The 20,776-nt window shown below is 33.8% G+C and overlaps 1 protein-coding gene across 1 annotated transcript in view; it reads left to right on the forward strand.

The window, feature by feature from the left end:
* Positions 1-2,262, forward strand: part of Pcd (pterin-4a-carbinolamine dehydratase) — a 50,162-nt gene extending 47,900 nt beyond the window's left edge. Inside the window, exon 4 of the mRNA XM_090412585.1 lies at positions 1,980-2,262. Coding sequence (XP_090268711.1) covers positions 1,980-2,162 — 183 coding nt within the window. The 3' untranslated portion in view covers positions 2,163-2,262. The remainder of the gene's footprint in view (positions 1-1,979) is intronic.
* The last annotated feature ends 18,514 nt before the right edge of the window (positions 2,263-20,776 follow it).

Below are 20,776 nucleotides of genomic sequence, written 5' to 3' on the forward strand. Positions count from 1 at the left end.
GCTTCCAATTCTTCACTCCAACTACAAGAAAATATACCACTTCTTCATGTCAGTACCTCCAACTTCGTATATTCATCCTTAATCCTCTCATCTACAAGGCTGCACGTGCCACTCAGTTTTCAGTAGGATCTTCCATATAAATCAAAGTATGCCAAACCAGATTCCAACATACAGTGGAGACTATGGCATAACATCTTGCCACCTCTCCTAAGCTCTACAAATTTCAGCTCGGAGAAACAGATCTGTGTCTATTATGCGAAGTTTCAGGTACCTTGGAACACACACATCTAACCTGTCCCGTAAATAAAGCAGTGATCACCTATGTCCTGAATACTGTCTTTAGCACCTGTAACTACGCACACAGTCAAGAAGACTACTGGAATTTAGTCCATACGGAAGAGAACAGACACAAAATATGCAATTCCTTCTTCATCTACACTAAGGCCATCATCTACAGCTTCTACCTAAACACACAAGAAATAATCAGCATCCATCCATCACCGAATTGGCACAAACCCTTATGAATAGCCTATGTTGGAAACTACAAAGCAGACTTTCACTGGAACTTCATAGAGGAGTGGAATTGCCGACAAAATTCATAGAGGAGTGGAATCCAACTGGTACCTGTTTTGGATTATTGACAACAATACACTTCATCTGAAATATAACTAAGAGTGAAACTGAACTGTAATGTTGATTCATTTATTGCATTTTCTATTGTACATCTGAAAGGAAAATCTTCCTTTCTTTGTAATATATATATATACTTATATATGTAAATAGTCTTTTTGTTATCCATCTTCTAATGTATATTTTATCAAGTTAAATAAAAAAAAAAGAAATCTATCTATCTAGAACAGACACAGAATGTGCAATTTCCTCTTCATCTGTGCCAAGACCATCATTTACAGTTTCTACCTTAAGCACACAAGAAATTACCAGCATCCATCCATCACTGAATCGAAACAAACTCATGTGTAGCCTGTGTCGGAAACTACAAAGCAGACTTTCAAAGAAATAAGAATTCTCGCAAAATTCACAGAGAAGTGTAATCCAACTGGTACCCTGTTCTGGATTGCCGACAACGAAACACTTCATCTGAAAAATAACTAAAAGTGATATTGAACTGTAATGTAATATTGACTGTTACTAAAAAAGACAAATCCTGTCTACCACTGATGTATCTTTTGCCTTCTTTCACTTGTATATCTAAAAAGAAAATCCTTTTTTTTTTCTGTAATATATATTCTTATAATATGTAAATAATCCTTTTTGTTGCCTATCTTCCTATGTATATTTTATCAAGTTGAATAATAAAAAATCAAAAAAAATCTATCAAATCTAGTCTTATCTTCTGCCAAAAAAATTCAAGGTAGTGACATGAGCAAAAAGGATCATGGCAATATATGCAAAAGAGTGGTGATTTTTATATTTTATATTTTTTTTAATGATCTTAATGCTTCCTATTGAATTTCTTAACTGAAATGAGAATGATGAGCTCTGCTGTTCTATATTTGATCGGTTCTGATTATTTACCAGTGTTGTAATGTTACAACTTGTAACATGGAGGTTCTAGACCCTCTCCTCTTTTTCTCCTCTCTGCGCCACTGAAGGAATGCCCCTGGTTAGCAGTCAGTATGTAACCTGAAGTCATTTCTCCACTAAAGATACTTGACATCAGTTTGTTTTCCAGCTACAATTGCTGCCTTGTTACTATGGTGCAAATGCATCTTTGGCAATTATGCGAGCCAAATCTTAATTCAAAGAGCAAAAATTCAATTTTTGCTCTTTGAATTAAGATTTGGCTCACATAATTGCCAAAGATGCATTTGCACCATAGTAACAAGGCAGCAATATATGCAAAAGAGTGGTGATATTTATATTTTATATTTTTTAATTATATTTTTATTATTTAATTTAATTTTATTAATTTTATATTTTTCTTTGAAGATTAATATTATATTTTATTTATTTTTGAGGCTTTTGGATTCATGACACGTATTGCTATGCAAGCAGAGAAAATGGACCATCATCCTGAATGGTTTAATGTTTACAACAAAGTCAATATTACCCTTAGTTCTCATGATGTCAGTGGTCTTTCTGATAGAGATGTTCGTCTTGCAAATTTTATTGAGAAGGCTTCAAGCTTAGGACAGTCATAGTAATCTGCTGACGCATTTGCCTGATATAAGATTGTTGTGCTGCTTTTTAGCTTGTTCATATTGATTTTTGTATATGAATTAAATAATTATTGAAGTTTGATATGTTTTCTTTTTAAGGCTTATTTTACTGTAGTCTTTTTATGTTTTTTTTATATAAATGTCTGGCTCAAAAAGTAATACATCATACATCTTTTTGTGCAAATAAAAAAAGTTGCTCTTTTTTTTTTTTTTTGGTCGGTTAGATTTAACCAGCATTCATATTTAATGTGGGATTCAAACGTACAGCTCTTGCAGTAAACAGGCATCATTGTCTTTTACCAGCCGAGCTGGTAATACAAAAAGTAATACATCATACATCTTTTTGTGCAAATAAAAAAAGTTGCATGGAACTTTTTTTATTTGAAACTAAAACAGGCTTTGTCCTGAAATCCTGTGCCGTATGCTATGACATTTGGCAGTCTAGATAACTTCATTTGTCCAGAGAACATTCACTATGCTATAAGGTTATAGGTCAGTACTTGCAGAGAAGAATGAGTAGTGACTGTGCATTGCTCAAGGTGAGGCCTTACCCCCTCCCATTGCAAACAGCACAGAACCATATTGGTTCCATGCATCATTACTGAGTTGTGTAACAAACTTTGAAACAAATTCTTTTATTTTTTTTTAAATATATTAACTGCTAATAATCATCATCTTTTAGGTAGCATATTTCACACACTTGAATCCAAATTCTTCACTGGGACAAGCAACAAATGCTGCATTTGTCATAACAGTTTGATACTGTTTATTCAATAAACTGAACTTGAATTAAATTTTGAAATGTTATTGCTGGCCTGGGTGGCCGAGTGGTTAATGTATATGCTCTCCAGCCAAAAGGCTGTGGGTTCGAATCCCACCGTAGGCATGGATGTTTGCGATTGTCTGTGAAAATACTAGTGGCAATGATGGGGGATAGATGCCGTTGGTATATGTGGTTGGTGGAGATGAGTTCAGACTCCCTGGAGGTGTCATGTAATAATAATAATAAAATACAGATAACATCAGTTGAAGAATGTGGTGAAGAAATAATGTTGGATCCATATTATACTTGCATTTACAATTACAGCTGATCCTCATATAACGCGGATGTTAGGTTCCATAGAAATGTGCCTCATTATATAAATCGTGTTATGCGAGACTCAGATCACATAGAAAAAGTAGTGTTAGGTTCCGAATTTTTTTTTTTTTATTTAATTCAGGTAATTCATGTAAGTTAAGAAAACATATAAACTAATACATATAACTAATAAGAAAACATGAAACAAATACATAGTATAAACATATAAAATTAAAAACTGTATGCAAACTTCGTTGCCCATAATGTTTTAGGCAAAATAAAATAAAGTGCAATATTTAATTGTCATCGTTGTCTTCAAAACTAACATTTCGTAGATAGATGTTCTTTATTTACAAGAGGTCGGACGTCGTCTTCACTTGAAATCTCTGGACATAATTTGCATAATTCTCATTCCATACTTCGGCCAGTTTAGTTATCAAGAAGTCCGTAATAAGACCTCGTTTATCACTATGGTGCAATTTTTTATTAAGTTCATAATATGGAGCTAAACAAATATCCAATTGTCTCGTGAAATTTCCGGAGCGCTCCATTGAGGGATCATTATCTGTAAGTAGCTTCCTAACTTTCTTGCCAAGTCCAATCCTTTTGTTAATTTCTTTAACGGAATCATCAGAATCTTCGGCAGAACTTTCCTCATTTCGGTCATCTATTAATTGTTCCAGTTCCTCCTCATTTAAATCTGTTTCCCCATCAATTAATTCACTAATTTTGTTTTCAACCATATCGCAAAAGCCCTCTAAGTGGCCATTACTATAAAAATAAATTTTTTACACAAAATAAGCATTACATATTGTATATAAAATAAAATCAGAAAATAAAGTGCTCAGCTTGAGATTAACACACTTATGATTTTTAATGTGCTTTCCTGGCAGAAAACGAAGACAAATTCAATTGTCTTCATTTACTGTAAACAATTGATGTACATGCGTGCTGAAGGGTATTCCCCTAATATAAATTCACTACTTATAACTATATGCGTGATATGGGCAGATGCAAATTTAATGAAGATAAAATTTGATTTTTAAGTCACGCAGTGAAAAATATGTGAAAATATAAAGGGTTAGGGTTACTACAATTTGTAGACCACGTTATATCGAAACTGCGTTGTGTAAGTACCGCTTTATACGAGGGTTACCTCTAATACATTTAGTTCCATGGAACTAAAGGGTCTGTAAATGTGTTTTGTTAATTGGTGCTGTTTAAAATATACTGAGCCTTTCATTTATCCAGCCTTAAGAATAACAATCCTTCAATTAACCTATAATAGACTATAATAAATAGGAAATTAATAATGTAAATTTAATCATGTGGTGTGCTGTCATAGTAACCTAAACACCCTTGTGGGTACATATCAGGAAATGGTTTATGATGATTAAACAGCAGTGATCCAAGTACAGAGCTCTAAGGCATACCACTAGTCACATGTCTTCTCCTGGATTCTGCTCCTCCATATACTACTTTTTGATATCTGTTCATCAGCCATCCTTTTATCCATGTATTATCTTCTCCTGGATTCTGCTCCTCCATATACTACTTTTTGATATCTGTTCATCAGCCATCCTTTTGTCCATGTATTAATACTAATATCTGATAAGCTTTTCAGCACTATTAAACAACCATCAAGCTATGGCATTCCCTTGTTGAATATACTTTTTTGTGTATTGGACCAGACATTTTCATATAACTTTGCTATAGGATTGATTTTGAAATTTCAGGATGTCTTACCCCCTCCCCCTTCTTAGGTTCTCTTCTATTTTACAAGGTACAACCATTTTCTGAAGTAGAAGCATTAGTGTACTACAAAAGATACAATATCATTGGGATATTTAAGGTTGAAATTGTGATTCCAAAGTTGATTCTTTTTTATCATATCTTTAGATAAAGAATCAACTTTTCAGAAGAAAATTGATGGAACCTAGTAATGACATATTATATACTGTATTTACTCGAATGTTTAACTCTTGCTTTTTGTCCCAAATTCAAAGTTAAAAAATCATGGTGTGAGATATATGCAGGGATTTCCAGAAAGTTTTTCAGGAAAAAATTAAATTGACGTTTGTAATTAAATTCTCAGTATTCATTATAATTTATAATTGCTCACATTATTTATAAAATGAATGCATTTAAATTTTAATTATCAATGTTATTTATGTGATCGGATGCTCACCTTCATGTTTGCAGAACAAGAAAGTAATACTTTTTCATAAGGTTTAAGTAAATATGAAAAAGCACCCCTTTCTGTAAAAGCTTTTGTTGATTCAATGGTAGATTGCATTTCCTATGCCTACAAAATGATCCATAATAGGATACATTTTGTGAGCCTGTAATAATTTAGTATGTAGATGTAAATTTGTATGATGATATATTTCAAAGCAAAGTCTCTGCCGACCACCAGTTATGTGATATTCCTGATAAATTCTGAAATATTTCAAGTTACTTGCAAGCTGGTCCTGAATGTGCCTGATGTGCTGCAGGGTTATTATTAATCGACACCTCTAAGGAGTCAAAGGACTCACCGTGGGAAGGCACTGTACTCTGTTGCACACATTTCACCATTTCCACTACTCATCTCTGTGTTGTAATGTTATTTTTTACATACATACATTTCTTTCTCTTTTATTTATTTTTAACAGTATTAAGTATCTGTGCCCATTTTACTGTACACAGCTGAGGTATTCTTGCCATTTGTATGATTAATACATCAATTGAATTGTGATTAGAACTTTAAATCACACTGTCTCATTAACACATTGCATGCTTACCTGCCACTGCTTTCATTTGGTTATGTTAGTTAGATTTGATTATACTTTTGGCATTTGTAAATGTTTATTTATTATAACAGCATTTTATTTTGAAGTAGTCTGCCAAAACACATGGTTTAATTTGGAATAACCAAAAAGTGATGTAGATAGAAGTCCATCTTTATCTGACTGATCTTGATCTGTTGCAAGAAACATGATTTCAGATCATTGTTGACTATTAATAGAAAGGGTTGAGAAATGGAAAGATTAAGTGATAAAAAGAAGATCAAATAGATTGAAAGCTAAAGGAAAGGAATAAAGGACAGAGGGGAGAGAGAGAGAGAGATGTTGGTAATGAGAAAAGATTCATTAAAAGTGGATCATATATTTTGGTAATGTTATATTTGCATAGTTATAGTCATACATCATTATATACATATGATGACAAACTGAAATAATTTTTAATCATTATCAACATCTTACCTTTTCATTTCTTTATTCTCTTTGTAGAAATTAAAGGGGAAAAAAATGCAAAATTAAAGCTAACTATCCATCCTGACTGTTAAGTTTTTTATCTCTTTGTTTCTGCATTTCTTAATCATCCTACAAACATTAAATGACTCAGGCAAGGTTTCCTTAACAGTAATAATCATAGCCACAAGTGAGTGACTTCTCATTTGAATCATATATATGTAATTCTCCAGGTTCGTGGTTTTTTTTTTTTTTTTTTCCAGACTAAAGGGTTGAAATAATAGCTTTCTGAACAATAATAATTGAAATACACTGGTTCTGCAATAACTTGCTTCAGTATACATAAATATTTCATATTTAGCCCTTTGATATTTGATATGTACTCTAGGGAACATCCTGGTTCCATCTCAAAAAATAAATGAGTCAGGATGGATAGTTGACTTCAATTTTGCATTTTTTAAAATTTGAATGTTGTGCAACTGGCCATGGACAGGTCACTAAAGTTGGTATGCAGGGAAGAAAAGCCAAAAGAAAATCTGATCCATGTAAGGCTCTAGAGTTGCAGGACTACCCATCTCCCCCCCCCCCCCGATCAGTAAAGCCCTCCCTAGGACACACATGAGGGTATTTCAGAAACATATATTTCAGAAATACTTTAGTCTAACATCCAAAATTCTGTTTGGAGATCAAGTAACTTTCAGGGATTAATGCACATTTGTAAAGATGAATTTAAAAACATTAATATAAGTTTGGACATTTCAAAACAGAAAGCAAAATTCACTATTTTCCTTATGTAATTCAAAACATTAATTCCAAATATTATATCTCCATTACATAGATTTTCTGAACAGTAAGGGAATCCACCTTGAATTTGACATTTTGTTGTGCTTAGGCACATATAAGCCTCTTACCAGTTCATACAGCTGCTACATTGAGGTAGTAGGGAATTATTTTTGGACAAAACCAAATGGGATGTGTTTTTGTCCCAAAAGTAGAACTATTTGACCAACTAGTAACTCTGTAGTCACCAATGGACTCTGTACTTGAATCCCATGTTGGAAGTCTTTTCACTTGGTTATACTATAAATTAAAGATGCCCAGCAATTATATTCTTGATTTAATCCTTTATCCAAGTATAAGCAAACTAAAGTTTTCACCTGAAGTAACTTCAGGACTGGGCAACTTGTACATGAGGCTAATGACTTCACATCACTTGCCTTAGTATCACATAATGCAAAGCACATATCCTTGCAGACATGTATAACACTACCCAGACCAGTTTTTGACTTTATTGAGGTCTCATCAGTGGGAGCCAGACCCAGAAGTGATACCAAGGTTGAAGTAATGCAGAAATCATATTACCACATATGAGTACTCTGGATTAGAGATAGATGTTGGAAATCTTTCCACTTGGTTATATACTATATATTAAAAATGCTAAGAAATTACATTCCTCGTTTAATCCTTTATCCAAGTGTAAGCAAAAAGTTTGCACCTGAAGTAACTTTAGGTGCAAATTTGTGTGAAATCATTAGCCTCTATGTATGAGTTGCCCAGTACTGAAGTGACTTCAGGTGCAAACTTTGTTTGCTTACACTTGGATAAAGGGTTAAACCAAGAATATAATTTCTTGGCATCTTTAATTTACTTGAATAATACTGTGAGCATGGATGTATATGTGTAAGTATGTGGCAAATAAATTTCATTATTTGGTGTGAGACCATCAGCCTACTTGCTTTGGAGGCCTGTGACTTGAACATGAATCCAGAAATCCTATCACTATATATCTTTATTATCTGATCCTTAGCCTACCTAACATTGCTAATGTGTTTATGGGTTTAAGGTCTTTTGTGAGTGAGTCACAAAAATCTTTTTAGAACTGTTGATTGTGGTACTTTCTAGGTGTTGTTCCATTTTTAAATCAAATAACTACTAAAACCTTTCTTTATATATATATATATATATATATATATATATATATATATATATATATATATATATATATAAAAGATATATATATAAAGATATCTCTCTCTCTCTCTCTCTATATATATATATAGAGAGAGAGAGAGAGAGAGATTATGCTATCAAAATGACTTGAATTCATTAATTTGCAATGAGCAAACTTTTGTCATTTTTAATTACTACAGATAACTGTCAATTTTGTAAAATTAAATCATTGTTACAAATGATATGAAAGGAGTAAATGAATAAAGTTTTCATGATTCGGTAGTCAACCATAGCATTATACCTAAATTTTATGGCTTTTCCTGCAACTTCATGTGTATTTACCTTTTGAAGTTTTTTGAAATTTTAATTCATGGCTTGTATTTCCCACCAAGAGAACAATTTTATTATGAACTGTTACTGAATGTTTGGTATAACTATTGTTCATTGAAATGTGAGCTATCTGTAATTGTAAAACCAACTGAATAAATTTGCATTTCAAAACCTATCTGGCTATTTTCTAGGTAATAATTACATTTGCAAATGGGTTTATATCAATTGTATAGTGTAAATGTATATACACTCAGTTAGCTTTGTATTAGAAACACCCTCCTTGATTTACGTATTCAGCACGATAACAAAGTCCCACGTGATATCAACTACTATAAATGGGCACACCTTTTCTAGTCAACGTTTGCTAGAAACATGGCGATGTAAGCCAATTTCACCATGGCAGATTTAGATAGTTGGGGGCTGGAGGGAAGGTGCCAGTATTTTGGAAACACTTGTTGGTTGGTCCCATATTATTGTATCAAGGGTGTACCAAGACTGGATTAACCATGAACAGACATCCAGCAATAGGACTCACATTGGTCAGCCATGCATGGTTGATCCTAGAGATGTGACTAAATAAATACACGTAAAACCACAGTAATAGGTTTCTTAATACGTAAATATCTTGACCTAAGTGTCTTAGGACATCGTTGGTACAGTTGGGAACAATACTAGGCATAACATACAGATAGGGCGCATGAATACAATGAATCCAAATGCGTGCAGCAGCGCTTTATAGCATTAAAAAAAAATACATTAGATTATTTAGATTACATCTGTTTTTTATTTTTTTATTTTCTTTCTCTAACGCTGGAAATCGCTCCTGCACGCATTTGGATTCCATTGTACTCATGCGCCCTATCTGTATGTTATTCCGAGTATTGTTCCTAACTGTACTGATGATGTCGTAAGACACTTAGGTCGAAATATTTACGTATTAAAAAACCTATTACTGTGGTTTTACGTGTGTTTATTTAGTCATGAATTCTCCACAGGTTTCTTTATATAATCATCCTAGAGATATGTCGGGTGTCATGACTGGTATCTCAGCATTAACGTGCAACAGTCTCGCAGCTTGCCCATCAATACAACAGCAGTTCAGTTTGACCCTTTTCCACATGCACCATGTGCCGTACCTTGCCTCACCTGGGGTTCACAGCCAGAGGCCAACAAGAGTACCCATGATCATGGCCAGCCAGGCATCGCAAAAGAAATGCCTCACATGGGCCAAGGAATGTCGACAATGGACTTGTGATAAATGGAAAAGGGTTGTCTGAAGTGAGCATATACTGTTGGAGTTGCTGTAGCAGAAATAGGTTGAGTTGTGCATGGAGAATGTTTGACACCTGGAATCTATTCCTAGGCACCTATGAATCGTGATTGCACACAGAGGTTGGCCAACATGTTAGGTGTTCCTAATGCAAAGCTAACTCATTATAATGGGTCACATTATTGAATATAAGCCTACAGTATTTGATAAACATTGAAATTTAGTCTGCATACAATGCTAGCAGATTAAAATTAGTGCTGTAGAACATTTTGATAAAATATTTCAAATCAGCAGTGCTAAATTTATTAATGAGACAGACTAAATTTTTAGAAAAAAATATATATACATGCATGTGCAAAACTCTTTGTTCCTCCTTTTCTGGAGTATTTATTTACCTGGTTGACAAAAGAGAATATTTTTGCAGGGATAGAATGTGATGTGTATGATTAAGTGTGTGCTGACAAATTTTGAACAAACCTCGCTTAAAAACGAAAAAAAAAAAGACTGGGTTTTCACTTGGTGAGAATTACAAAATCTTGGTGAGCTCTCTAAAAGTATAAACAGATTCTATTAGCAAACATTGCTTAATTTTATCTGGACTGCTTAATTAGAGTAATGATGTTATTATACAAGTATCTCCATGGAGTCAGAAGACTCATTGCAGGAGACCCATTATTCACGTACCTTGCATTAAACTCATTCACTGACAAAGCACTCGCAACCACTTCTGGTAACTCATCACCACCCTCCATGCAAAAAAAAATCTAGTCTTAAATACACTTGCTAATGACACTCTTACACAATTTCCATGAGTGATCCCTCATTCTCTCCTTTCCTGTGATGTACTGATAAAAGTCTTTAGTATCAATCCTATAAAACCTTTTTAGTAACTTATTCTTTTATTGCCATCAGCTAGTTTTTGAAGCCAACAGACTGCCAATCTATTCAAATTAGCGAGCATTCCATAGCCCTGCCACAGCCTTTGTCACTTGCCTCTGTATCCTCTCCGCTACAGAATCCTGGTGATCAGATCTGTTCATAATAGTTCAGATGTGGTCTTATTAAATCCTTATTAAAGGGAAATTCTAGAAACTTGAAATCTTTGACAGATGCTGAGCATTTGAATTGATGGAAATTTTTTCGCTTGGCTATGCTACCAATTCTATATTTGGTTTAATCATTTATCCAAGTGTAAGCAAATAAAGTTTTCGCCTGAAGTATTTTCAGGACTGGGACAACTTGTGGCAAAGGTGGTATAACTTCTCATCACTTGCCTTAGTGATGAGAAGGGTCACTGCCCAGACTAGTTTTAATCTTTATTGAGGTCTCATCAGTGGGAGCCAGACCCAGAGGTGGTGATACTAAGGTGGAAGTAATAGAGATGTCATATTTTCATATACCAGTTTCCAAAAGGTGTCACATCTTATTATTAAAATTCTCTGGATTAGAGATAAATTGATGGGAGTTTTTTCAAATAAGAAGCTGGGGGTGGGTGGATATTGCTAATTATTATAGACGAAGTGCAGTTAACTAGAGTGAGTAGTTCAATGGCTTTGAGCTTGTTTGGTGCTTTGCATTTTTTTTTCAGTAAAGTAGTTTGCTGAATAAAAAGCATAGTTAAGTGCTGCTATATGCCAGGATCAACCAAAGATGACTTGGAACTAAACAGGCAACTGTGAAGATATAAACTGGAGGGAGGATGGAAATTTATATCATTATACAGGGACAACTTCCTTAGGTGGCACATTAATCGAACCATGGTGCATGAATATTAGATTTGGTAAAAACATCTGTAAACAAGATAATTGTTTTTCTCCAATTGCTGAAAGTGATCAGATTTGATTAGGGATGTAACAATGAGGGGGAAGCTTTCACTGAAGGAAAAATATGGAACTGTAAGGCAGATAATGAAAATATGCAAGCTGGATATGGGATACATTCTTCCTTCACAGGTAGAAGGAATGTTTGAAAGAAACTGAAAATGACAACTCCCAGAGGCAGGAAAATTAATTGAAAGGGATATTGAAATAGATGACTACAGGTTAAAAGCGTGAGCTAGATTTAATATATATATATAATGTTATGGAACTTATATTGAAATGTGATGAATAGTGCAAAGAACAAGTCAGGCAAGTGACTAAATCGTGGTGAGAAAGGTGAAAGTGGAATATTATGAAAAGTTGAACAGGTTAAAGGAAATCCATTAGAATTCACTCTTTGTGTGTGGAATTAAAGAGTGATCATGGTAGAATAAACTTAGTAAAAACATATGGCAGAAAAAGTCAAATGCTCAGGAAATGCAAAGTTATTAATCATTTTGGTAAGGTGTGCATTCCTGAAAAACCCATTAGTTTTTAGAAACTGCTAAGGATCATGGTGAAAAGAGTGCAGAAAGAGATTGAGGTGTTAAAGCATTGCATTAGCTTCATGCCAACACAGTACAGTAGTTAGATTCAATGAGATCAGCAGAGTTGGATATGAGGAATGGTCACAATGATTCTTTTATATTTTGCTGGGTATTTGACAGGGTTCCATATGGAAGGATATTACATAAACCCAAGTGGATGGGTATGCAAAATAAATTGACAGTGGAGTTCTCTGATCTGACAGGTATAATAGAGTGATGTCCAGGGATACTGAATCTAAGAGAGGTGGCAGAGTGCAACAGGGGTCATTCAATTATATTTGAATGATACTAAGTTGGGTTTGGTGATGGGACATTTCTGATACAGAAATATCCTAATTCTAGTAGCAAGGCTTATGTGTTGGTCATACATAACGTAATTAGTTTACGGAATTAACAACGCATATAAAGTATATTAATTAAAGGTAACTTTAATAAATAACTTCTATATTTTGGCAACGTCACATTGCCATCTTCAGGAACATAAAGATATGGTATGTGCACGCAGGCACTAACAAAAGCAAATGAGGAAGAAAGCAAGAAACTAATATTGTTCCTAAAGTCCTAATGGTACCCTCTGGTGGGCTAATTTGGTTGACTTGGCAGTTTGGCTGAAGTTCTCAAAATGTAAGTCTCCCAAATTTGGGATAGTTTCATGCACCCAAATTTGTGGAGGTTAGGAACATTTTTTAGAGCTGCTGAAGATTCCTTGAATAATCTTTCGTATTTAAACTAGCTACGGTGTATTATTTTTGTTTTCTTCCAACGAATTCTATGGTGGATATCTAAGGCATGGTCTGCCAGCCCAGAGCGGCTGTACTGGTGAGAAGATTCATTGGAAGAAAATAAAAATAATACACCGCAGCAAGTTTAATTACGAAAGATTATTCAAGGAATCTTTAGCAGCTCTAAAAAACGTTCCTAACCTCAACAAATTTGGGTGCATGAAACTACCCCAAATTTGGGAGACTTACATTTTGAGAACTTCAGCCCAACTGCCAAGTCAACCAAATTAGCCCACCAGAGGGCACCATTAGGACTTTAGGAACAATATTAGTTTCTTGCTTTCTTCCTCATTTGCTTTTGTTAGTGCCTGCATGCACATACCATCTCTTTATGTTCCTGAAGATGGCAACGTGACGTTGCCGAAATATAGAAGTTATTTATTAAAGTTACCTTTAATTAATATACTTTATATGCGTTGTTAATTCCGTAAACTAATTACCAGATATATCCTAGTCCTTGCAGGCTGATGAAAAGACTGATTCTATGGACAAATGTTAAAAAGTAATATGAGGTTATGCATTTTGGGCTGAAGAGATTGTAGACTGGGATTAATAAAGGCAGAGGTAATGGTTAAAATTTAGAAGGCACAGTGCTTAAAACATCACAATAGATAACCACTATTTAATGGAATAAGTAAGTTCTTCCACTTCTCAAGATCCAAATAAGATCATAATGGGATTATTATTCTCAGATATAGTCATCTACAATAGGTTCCATGGAGATGAAGAAACTTGAAAAGGTCAGTACTGGCTAACCAAATCATATCTGGCTTGTATGTGAAGACAGATTGAGGGAGTGTGGTCTTCAAAGTTTGAGAAAAATGAAGAGAAGATATGATACAGCTAGTAAGGGGGTTCTTACAATACGCATACATGGGAAGTTTTACAGCTAATAATAATCTTAATTTGCCATGCACACCAGAACAGTGATGCTAACCCATGTCTATCATTAAAAAAAATACTTAATTTCAAAGGATCACGGGGCTACTGATTTTAATCCTATGTTCTACAAAGCCAGACTTGTGATGTTTTATTAATTGAATTTAAAATCAGTATCCTCAACTGCGTTTTGAATTGATTGGCCTATTTATTCAAACTGAATAACTTGTAGTGGAAGTTAGATTTAAGGTAGCTGAGGTAGATAAGAAATTTTGTCTTTAAGAGATAGTAGAATAGAACCCAGGTCTTTTCCAATCGAAGGATGCAATGTACCGCCATTCTTCCAATTGCACTACAAAAGCAATAATATGTTGATTAATAAATTTGTATGCGTCCGAAAAATGAAAACTACACACACAGAAAGAATAGAAACAAGAAAGTTAATGAACTATATATACACTAAACAAAAAGAATATTTCGATTCGAAACAGATAATTTTTTTTATTATTTTTTTTAACATTTTTATTATTTCTCAGATAAATTACATACATTATATGAACACAATTATGCATAAGAAATACTTTCTCGTACATAAAGTTTTTTAAATAATAATAACAACTGTTTACAACGTATATTAATATAATATTCATAATGATGATTATTACTGATGTTTCTTTGCAATTTTACACTATATATACAATATCAATGGATATAGTCACTCTATATTGCATACTTTTGTTACAGTTATTACATACATTACTTACTTTTTATTATTATATACTAGTTATTATATACATTAATTGACTTTGTAGTTTATAATAACCTAAAAATAATGAATTCCTTCTATAAACATAAAGACACATAAATATACTTGGGCAGCAAGAGGATGGAAATCAATATTAGATTACTTCATATTAAATGAAAAGACATCAAAATTTTCGCTAGATGTTAGAGTTCACAGAGGATATGAAATAAGCAGTCACCACTTCCTTGTTAAAATAAAATTAAGATTACCACCTAAATGGCTACAAGTAACAAGAACAGAAAGAAAAATTGAAACATTTGTTTACAAAACTAGACTATTGATTGACACAAATGTACAATGGCTATATGAACAAAGAATTAACCAATATCTAGATAAAATAAAACAAAAGGAAGAAATAGAAATAGAATGGCTTAATATAAAAACGATACTAAATGCAGCAGCAAATGAAAGCTTAGGAAAGACCAAAAAATTCAATAAAAGAAAAAACTGAAGATCTGGGATGATACAATCAAAGAAATAATCAAAAAGAAAAAAGAAGCCTATCACAAATGATGGTTAAGTAGTAAAAGATCAGAAGATGAAATAGAATATAAAAGAATGAGAGCCATAGCTAAAAGAGAAGTCAGAAAAAGACAGAGAATCATGGAATAAATTTGTTTCTAATTTAGAACATGATTTATATAAAATAAGACCCAATGTATATAAGATTTTGAAACACTTAAATGCAGATACCAAAGAAAACATAAAATTAAACACTGAATTGAAATTAGAAGAATTTCTAAACTACTACACAGAACTGTGGACAGACAAATATTTTAAAAAAGACAACTGGCAAACAATTAACGAAAATGAAAAGGAAATAACTGAAGAAGAATTAGAAATCAGCCTGAAAGAAACAAGAAACTGACAATCACCTGGAGAAGATAAGCTAAAGAAACTCTTATTATATTTAAATAAAATTTACTCAACTCGTATTCCCCCAATAGAATGGAAAAAAGCAATTGTGATTCCTGTCTTTAAGAAAGGTAATAGAGATGACCTTAAAAACTATAGAGGTATCAGTATACTAAATTCCTGTTACAAAATATATAGCAGAATCTTAAATAACAAACTAATGAAATATTCCGAAAACTTTATTCTAGAAGTACAGAATGGATTTAGAAAAGGACGATCATGTATAGACCCGGCCTATTGCCTAAAATTAATAATAGAGAAAAGAAGAGAATATAATTTAGAAACACATATTGCATTTATTGACTTTGAAAAAGCATTTGACAAAGTTAAAAGAAACATATTATTTAACATATTAAAAGAAAGACAAATACCAAATAATATCCTAAAAGCTATCACAAGTATATATGAAAATAATCAAATACAAATAAGATTAAATCACGAGCTATCATATACAAGAGAGATAAACGAAGGGGTCCGAAAGGGATGTCCCCTCTCAGCAACTCTTTTTAATGTCTACTTAAATGAAATAATAATAAAATGGAATAAAAATTTACATCAAGGAATTAAACTGTCTCCTACAGTAAACTTAAACATTCTCCTCTTTGCCGACGACCAAATAATAATTACAAATTCTGAAGATAAACTACAGAAAGCTACTTTAGATCTAAATGAGATATCCAAAGATTATGGTATGATAATATCAACGGAAAAATCAAAAACTATGGCCTTTAAAGGACAAGATCCAGCAAGAACTAAAATAGTAATAGATAACAAGATCTTAGAACAGGTGAATTCATTTAACTACCTAGGATGTACGATCACATATGAAAATGAAAAAGATATAAACGTAATATTTGCAAAATATTTAAAAACAACAGGTGTAATTAACTCTATATTTAAACCAAACCTAGTTCAAATACAAACCAGACTAAAAGTATACACTACATTAGCCCTACCAGTCTTAATGCATGGAAGCGAAATCTGGACAATAAAACAAAAAGACAAACAAAGATTAACAATAGCAGAAATGAAGTTTATGAGAAAAACTGCAAAGTATACCCTATTTGATCACAAAAGAAACGAAGATATTATGAAAGAATTAAACCAAGAACCAGTAATAGAAAAAATTAAAAAATATAAACATAAATGGATGGAACACGTTCAAAGAATGAAAACAGAAAGATTACCAAGACAAGCCTTAACACTTTCATTGCCAAGCTGAAAATTGGAATTTCGTGTGGTAGCCAATTTTTTTTTAATTTTTTATTTAGTTAGCGACGTCCACGCGATAACGCGTGATCGGCAGTTAGGTGAGAACTCGCATCGCGTGATCACGCGATATCGTTCATTGCCAAGCTGAAAATTGGAATTTCGTGTGGTGGGCAAATTTTTTTAATCATTTTATTTAGTTAGCGACGTCCACGCGATAACGCGTGATCGGCCGTTTGGTGAGAACTCGTATCGCGCGATATCGCGTGATTGACAATGAACGTGTTAAAATACAAGCCATTAGGAAAATGAAAATCAGGACGTCCTCTTCAATGATTCAATGATGATTTCTATGGCCGGAACAGGCCATGCTAGGCCTAAATCCTTGACATGCAAGATGAAGATGATTACATACATTACATACATTTGATTACATATGATACATTACTTACATTTGTTTACATATGATACTTACGTTACATACATTTGTTTACATATAATACATACATTACATACATTGGTTTACATGTGATACATACATTACATGCATTTAGTTACATATGATACATCTTGGATGAGAACTAATTTCTCTGCTTTCATCCTCAAAGCTTATATGTAAGCTTATCTGAGGATGACACCAGTTGGTTATTATTTATTGTTTTTTTTGCTGTGTTGGGAAGCTACGAAATCTATGATTGAGAAGTTCGCGCGAGCGCACGCACGCACGCACGCACACACACACACACACACACACACACACACACACACACACACACACACACACACACACACACACACACACACACACACACACACACACACACACACACACACACACACACACACACACACACACACACACACACACACACACACACACACACACACACACACACACACACACACACACACACACACACACACACACACACACACACACACACACAATAACATGGAATATATTGATGCATCACTGAACTGGAAGCCTGAACGAATATATTGTGTTTCATTAAGTTTGTATGGTATTTTGGGTGCGTGTTTCTTGTTCATAATATGTTCTTAGAGCTCTTTTCAGGCTATTGTAGTTTGTAAGGTTTCTGTATTCAAAAGGTAATTTGTTTATCATGTCTGATATATAGAAGTTTCGGTTTCTTTTCCGTAGTGATTATTTTATTTATATGTGGTATAATTAGTTGTCTGGGGTCTTGTTATACGGTATGTATTACTGACTGTCCTGTAGTTGGCATCGAAATAATGTTTCAGCAAAGCTGCATAGTGACATAAATGTTTTGCTGTCAGTATTTTGTGTTCTGACATTGCAATGTATATAAGGTCGTTATTTTCTCTTTGTTCCCAAAAGATCAGTTTTATCATTTTGTACTGTAGCGACATTAATCTATTTAATTTGTAGGATGCACAGAAAGCATACATTGTTATAGCGTATCTTAGTATATTTTGGCATAGTGCTTTGTATTAGTGTTTTTAGGCATATGGGAACTATGTTTTTTAACCTGTAGAGTTTACCAGTCGTTGTTTGGAGTTTGTTGTGTAGATGGTTGATGTGGCTATTCCAGTTCATATCTGCATCGAAGTAAATTCCAAGGTATCATATTGTTTCAACCTGAGTGATTGTAGTGGTTTTGCTGTTCTGTGTGTTTTTTATGTTGGAAAGTGGATGTTGGATGGTTATATATTTGTTATCAACTGGTCGAGTCAGTGAATTTCTGAATATCATTAATTTTGTCTTTTCTGAGTTTAGGTGTATGGAGTTTTTCGTGAGCCAGTCTATGATCAGATTATGTCATGTTGCATATTTGTTTGGGTTATTGTGAATGAATATTATTGCTGTATCATTTGCACATTGGAATATCTTACCATTGAGTGGTAGCTGATTAATATCATGCGTGTAAATGTTGAATAGAGTTGGGGAAAGTACAGCTCCCTGTGGTCTATAATAATAATAATAATAATAATAATTCTTATTATTATTAATACGTGACGCCTCCAGGGAGTCCAAAGGCTCATCGAGGGAGGGATCTACTCTATAACTGCCAATCAATCCACCAACTAATGAACCGCAACTACACCAACGCCATCTACCGCCAGCCATCGCCACTAGTATTTTCACAGATAATCAATCATACATACCCATGGCAGGATTCGAACCCGAAGCCTTTTGGCTGGAGAGCGGATATACTAACCACTCGGCTAACCAGGCCAGCATTATACATGACAGGCCACATAGCACCACACTAGCTGTCATACCTTTTCTTGAATTCACTCATATTACCTGTACTTACCACGTCCAAATGAATACCATCGCAATCACGCAGAGATCTATGAGAGAAAAATCTACCTTTTTCCTTTTTCTTGACTTCATTCATTCTCAACTTCTATAGATGCACAGTCATCCAAAAAATTAAAAATTCCATCCATTGGTACTCTCTCTGACCTTTTCAGAAGTTTAGAAGTGTCTACCATATCACCACTCCTCCTGTTTGCTAATGTCTACAGTCCACAAATTGTCAATCTGTCCTCATAATATGCATTCCACAGTTCTGCTATCATCTCAATAATTCTTTCCACTGTCCCCTCTGTATATGCATCATTATGGAAAACAGAAGGGATGTGCATCACAGTCCATGTGAGGATCAGGTCTTATAAAGAGGCAAAATTATTTCTTTATTCCTACATGTTAAGCTATGTTTCAGAGTTGAATTTATCCTCTTAGTTGTATTTGTGATCTTTTCTACCTGGCACTTGAACTACAACTTCCTATTTATTAAACTCCAAGATATGTACCATGAGCAGTTTCTTCTTGCACCATCCCACCAATATAATTCGTCATCAGATATCTCATTACAATAAAGTTTATAATTTTACACTTACAAACATCACATGATGACAACTATTTCCATAAATGGTCATAATGAAATTTCTACACCAAATATTCATGCTTGTTCAAATCATTCTGCAAGTAAATCATTTCACTCACATTCCTGTTACTCTGCTATATTGAATCTGCATATAATTGTAATAGTCTGTCAAACGCTTTAAATGTAATGATTGAGAGACAAAGGACAGATCCCCTGGGTACATCACTGGTCCCCATAAATCTTCCAGACTAACATCCTTCATACACCACTTTGTGATATCTGTCAATCAGACATTCTCTTATCTATCCTATCCTACAGTTCATGTAAAAGCCTTTCATGCTCTATCCCAGGGTTCCCAAATTGTGTTCTGCAGAAAGTGAATAAGTGTTCCATGATGTCAGTGACCAAACATGTATTTTTAAACATGGAGGTAATTAGGGACAAGGAAAATCGCTGTTTTATGACCGGTCATAAAAATTTCCTGCAAACCGATTACAACAATGGGTGGCGTATCCTCTTCTCAAAATTGAACGAAATAACATGTTTGTTGGAAATGTCAGTGACCAAGCCGCATATTTTTAAACATGGAAATATTCATGAATTATCGTTTAATTTTCAGGCATCGAAATCTTTCAACATTCAGGAAAGGGAATACCGTTTATGACCAGTCATAAAAATTGCCTCCAACAATGGCCAGCGTATCCTCTGTTCTCAAAACTGAACGAAATAACATCTGTTCAGTGCCGCGCGTGGGTAGGAGGCGCCCTTGTGCAAAACGTTTTTCAGCGCCCCCATAAAATAAGTTTCCATGAAAAATTTTTGTGAAAAATTTTATTTTGTTAAAAGCAAAACAGTGTATACT

This window comes from Typopeltis vanoorti, chromosome 23, assembly GCF_054136105.1.
Source record: "Typopeltis vanoorti isolate ZY-2024b chromosome 23, IOZ_Tvanoo_1.0, whole genome shotgun sequence".
Taxonomy (NCBI): Eukaryota; Metazoa; Arthropoda; class Arachnida; order Uropygi; family Thelyphonidae; genus Typopeltis; species Typopeltis vanoorti.